We start from the raw sequence: 15,565 nt of genomic DNA, 5'->3' as shown, positions 1-15,565 counted from the left end.
AAGTCAGTCACAAGCGAGGAAGCTCCAAGGCCAACTAGCAGAGTAGTTGGTAAACGAATGACTTAACTAGATCTATCAAACTCAAGTAGCCTTTTAAAAAATACATGTAATTCAAACCTCTATTAGACACAAAATCAGCCTCCGCCATTGTCCTTGGGGTTAACTAAGGCCATTATCCCAACCTCTTCAAGTAGAGGTTCGAGTGAAGCCATTATCCCGACCCCAACCTCTTCCAAGTACATGTTCGAGTTCCTTAACGGGGCAATAGAGGGTGAGAGTCATTTTCGTTCCTTTTTTTTTTTTTTTTTTCCTTCTTATATTTGGATTAGAGTAGGTTCTTTTTATCTTAAAAAAAAAAAATCAGAAACAAAACACAAAAACAAAAGGCTTGCAATAGTTAGGTAGTTTTGTACTAGTAAGTTAATGGGTTTTGTTAATGTATGCCCCTAAGGCATATGTTAGTGCTCAATAAATAAGTTCAACTAACTCCACTCACCTAGAAAATAGTAATACTAGTTGGCACATTGGATGAACCGAAATGTTTTCGATATTTTTTACTCATATACCCTTTTACTTCCTCTCCCCTTTGTTTTCATTTTCCCTCCGTCTTTTTGCCCTTTCACATTTCCTAAATTTTTCTTCCTCTAATTGTACTATCAGTTAATGGGTTTATTAGTCTATGTTTTGATTTTTTTTTATTAATCTACATTTTGATGTTGTCCGTCATTGCGGATCTTTTTTTAGGCCGACCGAGCACGAATGTGAAAAAATATTCTACTAGTATGGATGGTAACCATTCTCTTCAGTCATAGGTAAAACAAAAACCACAATTACCGCAACCAAAATCGGTAGTTTTCTTTTTTTCTAAACTATAACCCAAACTGTCGATTACCGGTTTGGTTTGATTTATTACTGAAGTCAGTGGTCAACATTTTTAATCACTCCATCTTAATCAACCAAGGGCAGCAAAAAAAAATTGTAAATAATAGTAAGTGCAATTAAAACAAGATCCATCTTCAAAACACAAACAAAATGACCATAGAGTTCACAAAGACAAGAAGAGAGTGAATCCATAAAATTCAAATATACTAAAAATATCCAACAAAAAAATAACATAAAATGTCAACATAAAAATAATTAAGTAGTATATGTATAATAGAGTGGGATTTTCTACAATTGGTGCAATTTTATTCAATTATTTATATTTCTATATGAATTCGGAAAAGTGAAATAGGTGGGAATGAATGACAAATCTCGGAGGGAAGAGAATTTTATAGGCTATGGGTGCATCGGTGAGTTTCTTAGGAGTAAATGTTAAAGCATGGGTTTTTTGGTCTAGTACGTAAAAGTTAATCTCTTCAAATGATCGTAATTTATGACACTATTTTTAGTCTTGCATTCCCTATAAAAGTGAGCCAAAAGAGGGAGTTATTATGTTAACATATGCCTTAGGGGCATACATTAACAAAACCCTTTTTTTTTTTTTTTTGTGTGAGGATGTCGAGAGTTTCGTCGGGATAAACCTTGAGGTTCGATGTACTTTTATATTTTATATTTATATACCAGGAAATAATTTAACTTAAGTTTCCAATAACATCAAAGGGGAGGGAGTAATTGAACACTTAACCACCAATTGAACTCGTGATTTAGCATTTCAGAGTCGGAAGTCTGGGCTAAACTTGACATATTTGATATCAATGCAGAAACAAGTCATAGTTATAAAGCCTAACATCACTCTTCCCTATGGCTTCCTTTACTATTGGTTAATCATAATATCAAATGCTATTGTGACCATATTTGGTGACCATGATAAAATTATTAAGATTATTGGACCAACTATTAATAGCATATCCCATAATAAATAGATTACCTCATGCTTTGTCAAATTCGTAGTTCAAAACATCTGTAATTTTTTGTGTTGTTAATCAAAATATATACCATGCATACCATCATCTCTGATTTACAATCCAATCCCTTGCTCTAACTTGCAAATCGAACAAAACCCTAAAAATCCACATCACTCCATCTTATGCTAGTATTTTTTTTTGTTTGAAGTAGTGGGACTTAGTTTACCAGTCCTAAAGCCACCTTCATGAATAGATGGTTTTCAATACTCTAGTCGGTAGCTTCGCCTCTTTTTTTTTCCTCAACAAAAGTCAGCATTGTTAATTGTAGTTAGTGATATTTGAACCATTATCAAATGCACGGAGTACATGGTGCCCACCACTTACATGCCACTCCACTTGCCTTCAGCTTCACCTTTGGTGAGCTTTTTATTGTTCGTTATTTGTTTTTCTCTCTATTGTTTGTTCTGTTTTTGTTTCTACTCCCGAAGAAAGAGTCGAAAAATGGGAAAAACTTCCATTTGAGGGTCAAATAAATAACTAATATAACCCTCAGAGGCAAACTGTAATTTATTCTAACAAATCCTCAAAATCGTGGACCATAACCGGCAAAATCAAAAAACGATTCAAAATGTGGAATTGTTGCACAAAACTCAAACACCTACTCTCTCTCCAAACTCTGAACCCTAGGAAAACCCTCCCCCATTTCCCCCCAAGATCAATGGCTACCTGGACCTGTTCAAAATGCACTTTCACAAACCCTCCATCACAAAAACCCAACTGCCTCATTTGCCTATCACCATCACCTTCACTATCCCTTTCGCCCTTTTCTTCTCCTTCTTCTTCATCTGCTCCCAAATGGGCTTGCAAAGCCTGCACCTTTCTGAACCCGTATCGCACCACCAACTGCGAAATCTGCGGTGCCAGGGCCTCGTCGGCCTTGTCGTTGCACGAGCTCGATGAAGACGAATTGGATTCGTCAATTGGGTCCGTGTTTTTGCCGTTGCGGGCCTGTAATAAGAGAAAGAATCGGGAGGAGTCCGCGGTTGAGATTGATGGTGCTCGTGTTGAATCGGGGGAGTTTCGCGGCGATAAGGCAGCGAATAAAGGAGTGATCTTGTTGGGTTAGTTTTTTAGAAATGGTGTTTCGTGATTTGGGCTTTCGGGAATAGAATGTTTGGTTTGATGGGTTTTGGAAAAAAACTGTTTGGTTATTGTGATTAACTGTTGGGCTCGTAAAAACCCATTTGTGTGAGTGATTTGTGGTGAGAAATGATAGGAATTGAAGAGAAAAAGAACTCATAACTCGTATTGGATTCTAAACTAGGAGAAAAGTGTGAAGGATAACTCTCTTGTTTCACTAGTTTTGTTTTCAGTATTGGTAACTGTTGGAATCATGAGAACCCATTTGGTGTGAGTGATTTTCAATGAGAGATGGTAAGAAGTGAAGAGAAAGTGAACTCTTAACTCATGTTCTGATTGTAAACTAGGAGAAAAGAGTGTGAAAGATAACTCTCTTATTGTGCTAGTCTTGTTTATCAACAAAATGGTGAGAGTTCTGTGAGGAATGGTGGGTTTGGTGAGAAACGGAGAGGAACACAAATGATTGCTTGCGTCTAGGTATAATGCCAACTTTAGCCAATCAAACTTCCGAGGAATAGAAAATTCTCCTTCTTAACCCCATTCCACATGCTTTCCCTCCTTATTAGTCATCCAAATTGACAGTGGGAGATCACAATGATTAATTATCCTTCATTGCCTGGATGAGAAACAATAATAATCACCAAATAAAATTTAAGATGAGAAGAAAATGTGCAAAAGCAGAAGGGGAAGGGGTCCTGGAATCATACAACGCATGCCCCGTACCAAATTTGGAGCCACCTAGATCACAACAAAACAATGCATTGTACCTTTTGCATCCATAATTCTTGTGACAAGTTGAATTGGATGGATACTAGCTCAGCTTTGTCCTTGATTTTTTGCGGTTTTATCTTGTTGGCTTAAATGGTTATATTTTCTTTTCTGTTATGTTTGTTCAGTTCACGTTTTTGTCAACGATGGTATTGATAAGTCTTCTGTTCTAGGCAATTTTTTTTTTTTTTTTTTGTATTTGGTATCATTTTTTGTTTCTTCTTGAGTGGTATTTCATGGTTTTGTGACTCTTGTTTACTTGTATTCTTTAATTTTACAAAGCCACTTCAAATTTGTATTGCTTTGCTGTGTGTTTATAGTTCTTTTTTACTTGTATTCTTGAATGTTACAATTTCAAATCTTTATTGCTTTGCTGTTTGTTTATAGTTCATTATCGCTGTTTGTAGTTCTTTGCAACTTTGCAAGCCATAAGTTTCGTCTTGGATAACAACCTCATGTCCAGCTCTGGGAGCGAATTTGTTCAAACGAAAAAGTAACATAGTAGATTTAGCATATGGCAAGAGTGGTGTTTTATAGTGCATTATTCCAGATTAAGTATATGCAGTGTATTAGTGGTACTTGTTGATCCGAGGGGTTGGAGAAGTATAATAAGAAAAACAAAATGGAAGTATTCTGTAGCTGACAATGTAGGTGCCTTCAAGCATGCTCTTTGCAGATGCTGGAAGACAATTTATGGTGTAAATATGTTCTCCTTGACCGAGCATTTTGAGATTGTTAAGTCTGTGTGGATAAGAGTTAATTCACTTCTAAAGTTAAGGCTTCTGATAGTGGGGGTTAGCTCACTTCGAATCTTGACTGATTCTGGATGTACACCCTCAGTTTTCATCAGACAAGGGTATATAATTAGACTTTAGAGTTGTTTCAGACTTAAAATTACTACTTAATAATGAGTTCTTGTTATTTGTGCATGAATACATCAGGGTGAATATTAGGGAATTGAGTTTGCTTGCAGGAAATCATATTCACTACTATAGTCATGCTCTATTGTCTTTTCTATTTTGAGCATTTGTGATTACCAAATCTTTGGATTCATGAGTTGCCTGTCATTGAAGATAAATTTAAATGTGGAGAAGGACATGATAGTTTATTGATAAGTGCAGATGACAATACATTGCGAAGTGCTTCCAAAACATTGAAGATTTTGAGTTACAATGTCTGGTTTCGGGAAGACTTGGAGATGCATAAGAGGATGAAAGCTCTGGGTGACCTTATTCAAATGCATTCCCCAGATCTGATATGTTTCCAGGTTTTTCTAATTTCCATACCATTTAACAATCTCTAATGTTTTTATGAGTTTTCATGGTTCTTATGGCCACGTGGCTCTGCAGGAGGTTACACCCAATATCTACGACATTTTCCAGCAATCGAGTTGGTGGAAAGCGTACCGTTGCTCAGTTGCAAATGAGATGGCATTTACACGATCATACTTCTGCATGCAGGTGAGATATGTATAACTTTCCCGTAACAGGACACTTGGTTCAACACCAAACAGCCTTACACAAGAACACACAAATTTGACGCTACAATTCTTATTTATGTTTCTAAGGCATACTAGGATCCATTGGCCCTTATGCAAGTGTATTATCTAGTCTATGAATCATGGGTACACCAAACATGTTGTACGAGTACCGGGTATGGGTACGGCTCTAGTACCCTAATACTTCCCGGTACGTCAAAAACATGTCGGGTACGTTTTGGTATCTGGGTACGGCGCCGGTATGCCATGAGTACGGTATGGGCATGGCTCCGGTGCGCCTGTTCACGTTTTTTTTAATGTACTGGATACTTAATTGTTAATAGCTGTTTTTTTCCTCCTAATGTTATTTGCCAAAGAACTAATTTGAAGTACCCACACATAGGAGAAAAAAGGTTTAGTCTAGAAAGTACAAGTTTAATGAGTGGAGGTGGGACGTCTGTCGATATATAAGGCCATGTTCTATAGCATGCTGAAAATATAGAAAATTATATAAAATTTTTGGCATTCATACCCAAACCCTTACCCTACATTTTTAGGTTTTTGTCATATTCCCGTACCCTGTATCCATACCTGCGCTTCATTTCATCTAGCTTATCAAGTATGAAAATGTTGGAATGCGTTATGAGGTATCTGAACTTCTCAGAATGTTGCTCGAGTCCAATATCATTTATTATGGTTTAATTCCTTAAGTCATTTGTAACTTGATGCTCAAATACTTTGCAAGTCTGATCATTCACCCTTTTTTTTTGGGAGGAAGCTATGGTACACAGGGTATATCGTATGCTTAAATTATGATAATTTGTGATTTTCATTATGCCAATTTTTGGTTTTCTAATGTATATTTATGATTCTAGTTACGACTTGTACATTAAAATTTACCTGTTGAACAAGTCATTAGCAGGTTACCCATAATTAAAAAATATTGTTATTATGTAACTATAATTATTCGTACTAAAATCCATAATACTTGTACCCTAACCAAATATATGCGTACAATATCAAAAATTTAATAATGTTACCACAAATGTTATAACAACACCATAAATTGGCATTATCTTACCACAATGAATCGTACCAAATTTTTTTGACTCATATGATATTCCGTAACAAAATCAAAATATGTCGTACCAGAATCAAAAATTGTTATACCCAAGCCAAAAATATTTGTAAAATGCCACAAATTTTAGAAAATAACCACAATTATTATGACAACACCTAAAATTGTCATTTTCTTAACACAACGTGTCATATCAAAAGGAAATATATTTAAATACCACAAATTTTATAACAAACCATAATTGTTATGACAATACCATAAATTGACGTTTTCTTACCACAATGTGTCGTACCAAAGGAAATTAATTAAAATATTCCGTAATAACACATGTCTAAAATACCACAAATTTAGTAATATAACCAAATTTGTTATGACAACACCATAAATTGACGTTTCATATCCACAACGTGTCGTATAAAAAAATTCAATCAGAATGTTCAATTAACGGTAGTTATAATCAACAAAATATCATACCTCAAATTCAGTAATATAATCAAATTTTTTATAACACCACCATAAATTAACGTTTTCATACCCACAACATATCGTATAAAAAAATTCAATTGAAATGCTCAGTTAACGATAGTTATTATTAGCAAAATATCATACCGCAAATTCAGTAATATAACCAAATTTGTTATGATAACACCATAAATTGGCGTTTTCATACCCACAACGTGTCGTATAAAAAAAATTCAATCAGAATGTTTAGTAAACGATAGTTATAATTGACAAAATACAATACCACTAATTATTTTCAATTCCCGCCACATTATTTTTTCAAATTTTAAAATTTCCACCATATTGTCTTAATTTTCGATTCCCTCTATACTAATTTTTCAAATTCTTATTTGTCCCTACACAATACCTCAATAATTTAAACTAAAAATGAAGTTTTTGCACAAAATTTTCATCCAAGAAATTCACCAAAAAGCAAGTACTATACCCAAATTTTCAAATACAACTACAATTTCCTCTCAAAATATTAGTCTAAATCAAATTCTTTTTCTACAAAATTTAATTCAAAAAATCAAAATTCCTTTGTGGAAAAATGAGAGGTCACGAAAAAAATAATTATCCAACTGTTTCAAATGCATACACTTTCAACACTAAAATGGAGTACAAAAAAATAAGTGTGAATATCAAAAAATAGAGTGTGAAAATTACTCTCCTTTTTGTAATTGGTGAAATTAATTATATTAATACCCAATCTTATCAATATTTAGGGCGGTGCGCTTAACAATTGGCACTATATATTTAACACATGGATCGGTATCAAACCTTCACCTTATGCGTACCAATCCAAATTTAATGGTGGTCCTTGGAACTAGGCCGTGGAAGTAAAATTTAAATAATTTTGTAAATTTATTGTCATTGTATTTTCTTTCAAAAAAAATTATTATAATCGACATTTTGATTTACACCAATGACATAGCTATAATATATGATCTATAAGTGCAGGCCCATCACTAGAACAGAGGCATTTGAGGCCTCTGTCTTCTCAAATTTTTAGCCTGAAAATAACGCCCTAACATACAAGAAAATATTATATAATCAATAGCCTTTAGAATTACAAATTCTCAATTGTGTACCATAGTGATAATGTGTTGGAGTTTGACATTTATCTAAAAGATCTGGGGTTCAAGTCTTAAACCCTTCGTTCCTATTTTTTTTTAAAAGAATGTTATTATTTTTCAGAATAAATCACATAGTTAGTCCTTGAAGTTTCATACTTCAACAAATTTCATCGTTCAATTTCAATACAACATTAAAATATAATAATGCACCATCTAAGCCCCACGTAAGGTGTTTATTTTATTTTTTATTTTATTTTATCAAAATCGTCTATCTTTTACATAATATTAATTAGGTCATTCGTATCAAGAATGAAGTTGATGGCTTATAGCTAGACACTTAATTGGATGGAAAATATCATTCTATTATTCAATTTGCGTGCCGATGATGGAGTTTCCTAAACTTGATTGAGACAAAAAATTACGCAGGTGACTTAATCAACAAACATAAAAAATTCAATGGATTTGATCGTCATTATTGTGTCACAGTCGCATGACTACATTACATTCAACTACAATAGAGGACTAGGTTTCATACCAAATATAAATTGACTGTACAATCTAAATGTCGTTAGTGAGTGTATTTTTAAAATGATCGATCAGGACTGTTAGGATGTTAAGTTATACAATATTTAATTTGTGATATTTTAGAAATGTATTTTGTTTGGGTATAATAATTATTGATTGTGCAACGATATATTTTGGTCTTGTATCTAGTATCTTTTGATCGATTTCTTTTGGTACGACACATTGTGGTAAGAAAGTGCCAATTTTTTGTGTTGTCATAACAATTGTGGTTATGTTATATAATTTGTAGTATTTTACACATGAGGGAGAGGGAGAGAAAGTCAATGAATAGAGAACAACCTGTTACCTGCTAAGCCATTTTTTTATTTTATTAATTGGTTTAATAAATGGGTGGTCCGGATTATTTACTTTGAAATCCAAGGGTTTAAAATCATGATGCGTACGGTACACCCCTTAATAAGGGGTGTGTACCATAGGACTACCCTGTCATTTTCAATGTTGGTTTAATGAGTGCAACATTAACATTCATATTTTTATAATTGCTTCCATAGTTGCTTGATCAAATTATCCTCTCTCTCTCTCTCTCTCTCTCTCTCCATGGTCTTTCCAATTCCTCTTGATGAGTTTTTCTAGTAAATGATTTTTTATGACCTGACATGCTCACCAATACAACTCTCAGCTAAGCAAACTGCCAGTAAAATCCTACAGCACTAACCCGTTCGGAAATTCGGTAATGGGAAGAGAACTTTGCGTTGCGGAAATTAAAGTTCAGGAAGGCATACCATTGGTTGTTGCCACTAGCCATCTTGAAAGCCCATGTCCGGCCCCTCCCAAATGGGACCAAATGTTCAGCAAGGAACGCGTAGAACAAGCAAAGGAAGCCATAAACTCTCTCAAGAAAAACCCGAATGTGATCTTTTGTGGGGACATGAACTGGGACGACAAGTTGGACGGACAATTTCCTTTACTGGATGGATGGGTTGATGCGTGGGCCGAGTTAAGGCCTGGTGAAAATGGATGGACGTATGATACCAAGTCAAACCAGATGATCTCTGGAGGCCGGACTCTGCAAAAGCGATTGGATCGATTTGTTTCCCATTTGCGTGATTTCAAGCTGAGGGACATAGATATGATTGGCATGGAGGCAATTCCGGGTCTATCATATTGCAAGGACAAGAAAGTGAAGAATGAAGTGAAGAAATTGGTGCTCCCAGTTTTGCCTAGCGATCACTATGGGTTGCTATTGACAATTTCTACCCAGTAATAGCAAACGTTAATGGGTTGACTGTTCTTTTTGTGTTTTTCGACATGAAATCATGCTTGAAATGCAGTTTTTTTTTTTTTTTTGTATATATGGGTAACTGGTTGGAATTATGTTAAGGCTTAGTAAGCTTTTGTGGAGCATTGTCCAAATTTTGTAGTGACAAACTTCTATGGAAATGCGGTTCAAAAGAACTCGTTTGGAAATGGGAAACCCTTGTTGAGAACACCATTGCTGATTTGTGTTTGGAGATTGTCGTGAATTTTACCCTTTTTGTTGCAAATATGTCGTCTTCTTCTTTCTATCCTCAAAATATGTACTATCAAGCTATTCCGATGCTTATTCGGAATAGCTTGATGGGTTTGTTCCAGTTGGCCAACGCTGAAGAGCGGAGACTTTTTTTAATTGGGAGATCATTGGAAGGACTATGGCGAGAATTTTGTTGTTTATTGGGACACATAACCTGAATTGTGGAAAATGTTATAGTTCTTTTTGAAAAGAAAAAAATACAAGTGTTTTTTTTATAACTTTGGAAAACTAACCTTAATTATATGGTAATGCTGAAATTGTTTTTGTGCGTGCCAAAACTGTAATGCATAAAACGATATGAATTCAATTTCTATGAAGTTAGGTACTTGAGAGTTCTCTTGTTCAAAGAGCTAACAAGGCGAACTAGTATTTTTGTACATGAGGTGCACATGAAATTGAACGAAATGTAGTACTCTCACTATTTAATCGGGCTGTAAATGAGCCAAGCCGAGTTTTGTCGAGCTCGAGCTCGGCTCGTTTATTTAACGAGCCAAAAATTCAAGCTCGAACTCGGCTTGAGCCAAACTCTCGAGTATAGCCATTTACTAAACGAACTCCTTTAATCGAGCCGAATTTGCCGAAAACTCGAGCTCGAGTTCGGCTCGTTTACTAAACGAGCTGAGCTGAACTGCTCGATTCGTTTACTGATCTATTCTATTAGGGATTGATTGGTTTTGCAGTGCAGTAGCAAAACAAAACAAAAAGCAAGAAATAAATTGCGGTGAGCGTGGATCGAACACGCGACCTTCAGATCTTCAGTCTGACGCTCTCCCAACTGAGCTATCCCCGCTTGCCTTCGCGTTTCGTCGCCAAAAAATTAATATACTTATTTTTCTACATATAAAAACACAAAATACTAAGGTCTAGATATTTTTTTGGATAAGGGTAATAAGGTCTAGATATTTGTTTACAGTACGTCACCCTCACCATACTGTATCGAGTCTGTCTGTCCACAATCTTATCCATTATTCACCTTCCTCTCCTGCGCTGTCCTTCACCGTGGTCTATTTCTCTACAAGCGGTTAGGGTTTCGATCAAAAACTAGAGGAAGAAGAAGAGAAAGCAGTAGCAGCAATGGACCAGCCGCCGCACCAGCCGGAGTGGTCTCGGCTCCCGAGACACATCCTGTTCGAAATCGCCAGGCGCCTCAACCAAACCACCGCCGCCGCAGCGTCTCCCGTCAACACCCTCCGCCTCCGCTCCGTCTGCAAGTCGTGGCGCTCCGCCATCCCCGCCTTCAAGCAACAGCGCGAGACCCTCCACTTCCCTCTCGACCTCCCCTTCCCCGTCACTCCCAACCCCAACCACGACCTCCGCGGCTGCTTCTCCCTCTCCCAAAGCACCGTCCACTTCCTCCAGCCTCCCTCCAAACCCTCCTCCCTCCCGTGGCTGCTCAGGGTCGAGGAAAAGGACGCCGAGAAAGGCAAGTGGAAGGCCCTCAACCCACTCTCCAAGGTCTCCACCGACAGCCTCCCGAGGTGGTTCCCCAAGTCCCTCGACCTGCTCGATCTCCGCGTCTCCGTCATCGGCGCCGCCTACGCCCTCCGCTTCGTCGACGAGGAGAGCAACAAGAAGAAGAACAAGAACAAGAACAAGGATGACTGGACCACGAGGACGATCAAGGCCTTGATGGAACAGTCCGACGGCAGCTCGAGAGGAGTAGTGGGAGCAGTGGACGCCACGCTGGCGGAGAAGTTCAAGTCCACGCTGATACTGAGGGTGGCGGTGTCCCCGTCCCCGTGGAGCGGCGGCGACGGCGGCCACGATTACGCAGTCGCGGCGATTCACGGTCAGGGAAAACTAGGGTTTTACAAGCTCGGGGACGAGAAGTGGACTCCCGTTTCGGACGAGTCGAGGTACCACGACGTCGTTTACCACGGGGGAAGGTTTTACGCCGTGGATTACCAGGGAGGGGCCGTGGTGATCGATTCGGACTTAAAGGCGAAGAAGGCCGTGCCTCCATTTCCCGGCAATGGCCAAGCCCCTCGCGGCGGCCAGATCAAGTCTCTCGTGGAGTCGGGCGACGGTCAGCTCTACCTGGTGGACAAGTATCCGGGGTCGATTCGCGAAGTTCACGTGAAGGTGTACAAGCTTGATGAGACCAAAAAAGAGTGGGAGAGGGTTCATCGTTTGAACGACCAAGTTTTCTTTGTCGGGGATGATTGCTCTTGTTCGGTCTCCGCCCAAGATTTTCCTGCGTTGAAAGGTAACTGCGTCTATTTCCCGGTCAAGTGTTATAATGTTTACGGAGGAGAGGACGTCTGCGACGGTGTGCAAGACTTGGAGAGCGGTGTATGCGGGCCAGTAGAAGTGTTCCAGCCGGATCGAATGACCATGTTTACTCTCCCGACTTGGCTTAAGCCAAAACCCCGTGCTTCAAAGAAATGATTGTAAGTTTTTCTCTCAATGTTTTGCTTAACTTATTGCGAGGCGAATTGTTTTTTTTTTTTTTTTTGATGTGTTATTTTGCAAATTCATTCTGTGATTCATGTTGTCTCATGGAACTAATATCTTCTTCTATTCTACATGAGTATAGGGCATGATTTATCTTTTGAATATACATTTACGTTCTTTCTGTATGTAAGTTGTTCATTACCTTTAGAAGGATGTAGAAAGATACACTGAAGCGGGACACACAACCGATAGGGTCACACTAAGACAAACAAAATACGATAATCTCTTTATTGAGAGGCAACATGAGAAACTCCTAGCCGACAAACTTGCCCTAAAAAAATCCTCTCACAACCCGAGATGCTAAGCCAAACTTGCCTTAACCATTATGCATGCTCGCTTTCCTGGAGTTCCCTCTTCTGCACCTAAGCTTGGATTCATACGTTAAGGTCAAGCTGAACTGATTGGTCCATATGCTATTGGGTTATGGCCTTGCTAGGGGATGGGCATTTTTTACGCAATCATAGACGTAGATCCTTTGGAAGTCAAGTTTGGTATCTGAGTGGAAAGCTGTGTATGGGCTGATTTTTGTTTGCTAGATTATTACATTGTTGAACTTGGCTTCATATATCTGATCTTCTTGTGTGAGTCTTCATCCCATTTCTCATTTTCCCGTTGTATTTCTTATGTATTACCTTTGTTCTGGGGAGCATTATTACTGTTAATTTCATAATGGTTTCAATTATGTTGATTGTGTTTTAGTGTGACGATGGATTTGGTAGCTGTCACATGTAATCAAGCAAACCTTGACTATTTTCAATCATGAAATAAATTAAGACTCTAATGGACAGAACATGGAGGATGCAGTGTGTAGATTTTTTAAAATGAGAAATTTTAAGAGAGTGGTTTTTCAATTGGAGTTCATCGTTCTTTTGGTTGTGGCTTTCAGGTCGTTGCACTTGTGTTGGATCCAAGGTACTTCTTAACGCAAACATTCAGCTTATTGGATTTCTTGGTCAAAATAAAAGCCATCCAGGAACATTGTCACTCAAAATCAATCTGAGTTTGATCTGTACAAGTGTTAGTTGATATCCTGTAAGACTTCAGGTAGTAATCCAAAAAAGAGTCTAGGGGCCTAAATAAAATAAATGGAACTTGCTTCATTGCATAGAAGACAAAGATAAAATACTGATAGTAATAATACAGAGCTGCCATCATTATCAAGATTATTATTACAAGTTTCTATTAATGGACTTTGCTTGCAGAAAGTTGTCTACGGGTGAAAAGCTATTAGTTCTTTACACAGTCTTTCATTCGTTTATGGACATGTAGTCTGCAAATTCTTCCATTTTCAGAGCCATCGCTGCCTGACTCTTTTAATATATGTAGTTACAAATTGAGAGGGTTCCTTGCTTCATTGAAGCACTTGTTTGTTCATTATATATATGTAATTTAAGTAAAGCCATTCAGTTTCTCTTCACTTCTCATATTCCCATTTGACATTCAATGCGAAACTTTGGAAACACCACTTTCTCAAGTTTGAAAGAATGGAAATTCTCCATCTATTCAATAACTCCTTTAGAACTTGGCCCTGTTAGTCTAGGATTTGATGCAAAGCTATGCATGACAGCATGAGTCTATCCTCCTCCTCCTCCTCCTCCTCTTCATCGCAATTACTGTTAAAAAAGCAATTGGTCATGGACTGTGGATGACACTATTGGACTGATTTTCTTTGCTAGATGATTACATTCAAACTTAGCTTTGTTTATCTGATCTTCCCTGTTGATCTTCTTGTATTTCTTATGCATATCTATGTTCTGGTGAGCGTTACTGTTGCTTTTGTAGTTGGTTTTGATTATGATGATTAGGTTGTAGTGCGACAATGCATTTGGTAGCTCTATGTAATTAAGAAAAACTTACTCGACTATTGTCAGTCATGAAATACCTGAAAACTTTAGAAGACAGAACATGCAGGATGCCAATCTGTAGTTTTTGCAAGTCAGAAACTGAAGTGTTTGTGTTTTCAACTGGGGTCAACATTTTTTTCTTGGTTCTTACTTTTTGAGTCATGGCAATTTTGTTGGATCCTTAAAATTACATACATTCAGCAGCTTAGATAATTCTTACATTAGATTTCATGGTCAAAGGCCAGGAAACATTATGTCCAGGCATATTAAAAGTACTCGTGATACCCGAATGTTAGGCCAAACTTGCCCTAAACAATTGTGTCAAGGCATATTAAAAGCTTTCTGGCAAATAGCATACTCTGGTAGTGCTTGGAGTTTCTCTTCTGATCTTTATTAAGATTTCATATTCGGAGGTCAAGATGAACTGATTGATCCACATGGTTTGGAGTTATGGCCATACAAGGATTGACATTTTTATCCCATTTATAGACAGATCTTTTGGAAGTCGTGTTTGGTATTTGGGGTGAAAATTTATTAGTTCTTCACATCATTCATTCTTTTCTGGATTTTCAGAGCCATCAGATGCCTGATTTTCTTTTTCTATGTACTTGCGCACTGAGATGGTTCCTTGCTTCATTGATACACTTGTCCGTTCCTTATATGTGCAACGTAAATAAAGCCATTGGGGTTAAATATTTTCAGAGGATCTTTAGTTCCACTGTTTTATTTCTATGAATGATCCATCTTTCAATTTGCTTGATCATTACGCGTGAGCTAAAAAATAAAAGAAGAGTTCTTCCCATCTTACTACAAAGTCAGTATCTATTTAACATTTAATTTGAGAACTAGTGGGCAATTTTAGCATTTCTTGACTGTGGTACTCGTTGCATGGTTATTACAGGTACACCGCTAAGAAGTGTTTTTTTGGGAGCTGTGGAGAAGATGGGAGAGACTCCAAGATGTTATCAAAGAAAGAGTGGGCAGTCTAGCTAGTACTATAGTTTGTTCACATCTTTTTGAGTTGATAGCACTTTCGATTTAGCATGTATGGTCTGGGTACCGTTTCTGAAAACTAGTGCTACTGATGACTTTTGTATTGCGGTCACTGTACGCTTGGCTGTTTTTCATTTGAGTACCCGTGCTTTACGTGGTAGTCACCTCTCATGTACGTTATGGAATTAGCTCTCTCTGTTTTTTCTTTACTTTGGGTTTTCTTCTTCTTCTTCTTCTTCAGTTTCTCTCTATATTTTTCTCTTCGTACTTGTTTTCTCTTCTCCAGGTTTCC

The 15,565-nt window shown here is 37.4% G+C and overlaps 3 protein-coding genes and 1 non-coding gene across 5 annotated transcripts in view; 2 read left to right on the top strand and 2 right to left on the bottom strand.

The window, feature by feature from the left end:
• The window catches only part of LOC131310836 (lactoylglutathione lyase GLX1-like), a 68,972-nt gene that overhangs the window by 24,993 nt on the left and 28,414 nt on the right, over positions 1 to 15,565 (bottom strand). The window lies entirely within an intron of this gene.
• On the top strand, positions 2,456 to 9,904 carry LOC131310819 (uncharacterized). Its single transcript, XM_058338035.1, has 4 exons — positions 2,456 to 2,968; positions 4,877 to 5,022; positions 5,105 to 5,215; positions 9,092 to 9,904. The coding sequence occupies exons 1-4, from the start codon at positions 2,476 to 2,478 to the stop codon at positions 9,674 to 9,676; spliced, it is 1,335 nt and encodes a 444-aa protein (XP_058194018.1). The 5' UTR covers positions 2,456 to 2,475; the 3' UTR covers positions 9,677 to 9,904.
• Positions 10,700 to 10,772, bottom strand: TRNAF-GAA (transfer RNA phenylalanine (anticodon GAA)). Its single transcript has one exon. It is a non-coding gene; the product is annotated as a tRNA-Phe (tRNA).
• LOC131310828 (putative F-box protein At5g60060) lies at positions 10,899 to 15,482 on the top strand. Of its 2 annotated transcripts, none has more exons than XM_058338045.1 (2): positions 10,899 to 12,372; positions 15,182 to 15,482. In XM_058338045.1, exon 1 carries the CDS (start codon positions 11,057 to 11,059, stop codon positions 12,368 to 12,370), a length of 1,314 nt encoding a protein of 437 aa, XP_058194028.1. In that variant the 5' UTR covers positions 10,899 to 11,056; the 3' UTR covers positions 12,371 to 12,372; positions 15,182 to 15,482. The 2 variants fall into 2 exon arrangements, with proteins under 2 accessions (XP_058194028.1, XP_058194037.1); XM_058338054.1 differs by having other exon boundaries at positions 10,908 to 12,372; positions 13,323 to 15,216.

The sequence above is a fragment of the Rhododendron vialii genome, chromosome 2a, assembly GCF_030253575.1.
Source record: "Rhododendron vialii isolate Sample 1 chromosome 2a, ASM3025357v1".
In the NCBI taxonomy this organism is placed as follows: Eukaryota; Viridiplantae; Streptophyta; class Magnoliopsida; order Ericales; family Ericaceae; genus Rhododendron; species Rhododendron vialii.
Note: the sequence above shows the minus strand (reverse complement) of the source record. Positions and strands in the feature narration are given on the sequence as shown.

Bases quoted from the DNA above. Each gene is read 5' to 3' on its own strand.
- LOC131310828 (XM_058338045.1), top strand. From the start codon at position 11,057: ATGGACCAGCCGCCGCACCAGCCGGAGTGGTCTCGGCTCCCGAGACAC.
- LOC131310819 (XM_058338035.1), top strand. From the start codon at position 2,476: ATGTGGAATTGTTGCACAAAACTCAAACACCTACTCTCTCTCCAAACT. The intron at 2,969-4,876 runs GTTAGTTTTTTA...TGATAAGTGCAG, and splicing joins TAAAGGAGTGATCTTGTTGG to ATGACAATACATTGCGAAGT. The intron at 5,216-9,091 runs GTGAGATATGTA...TACAACTCTCAG, and splicing joins GATCATACTTCTGCATGCAG to CTAAGCAAACTGCCAGTAAA.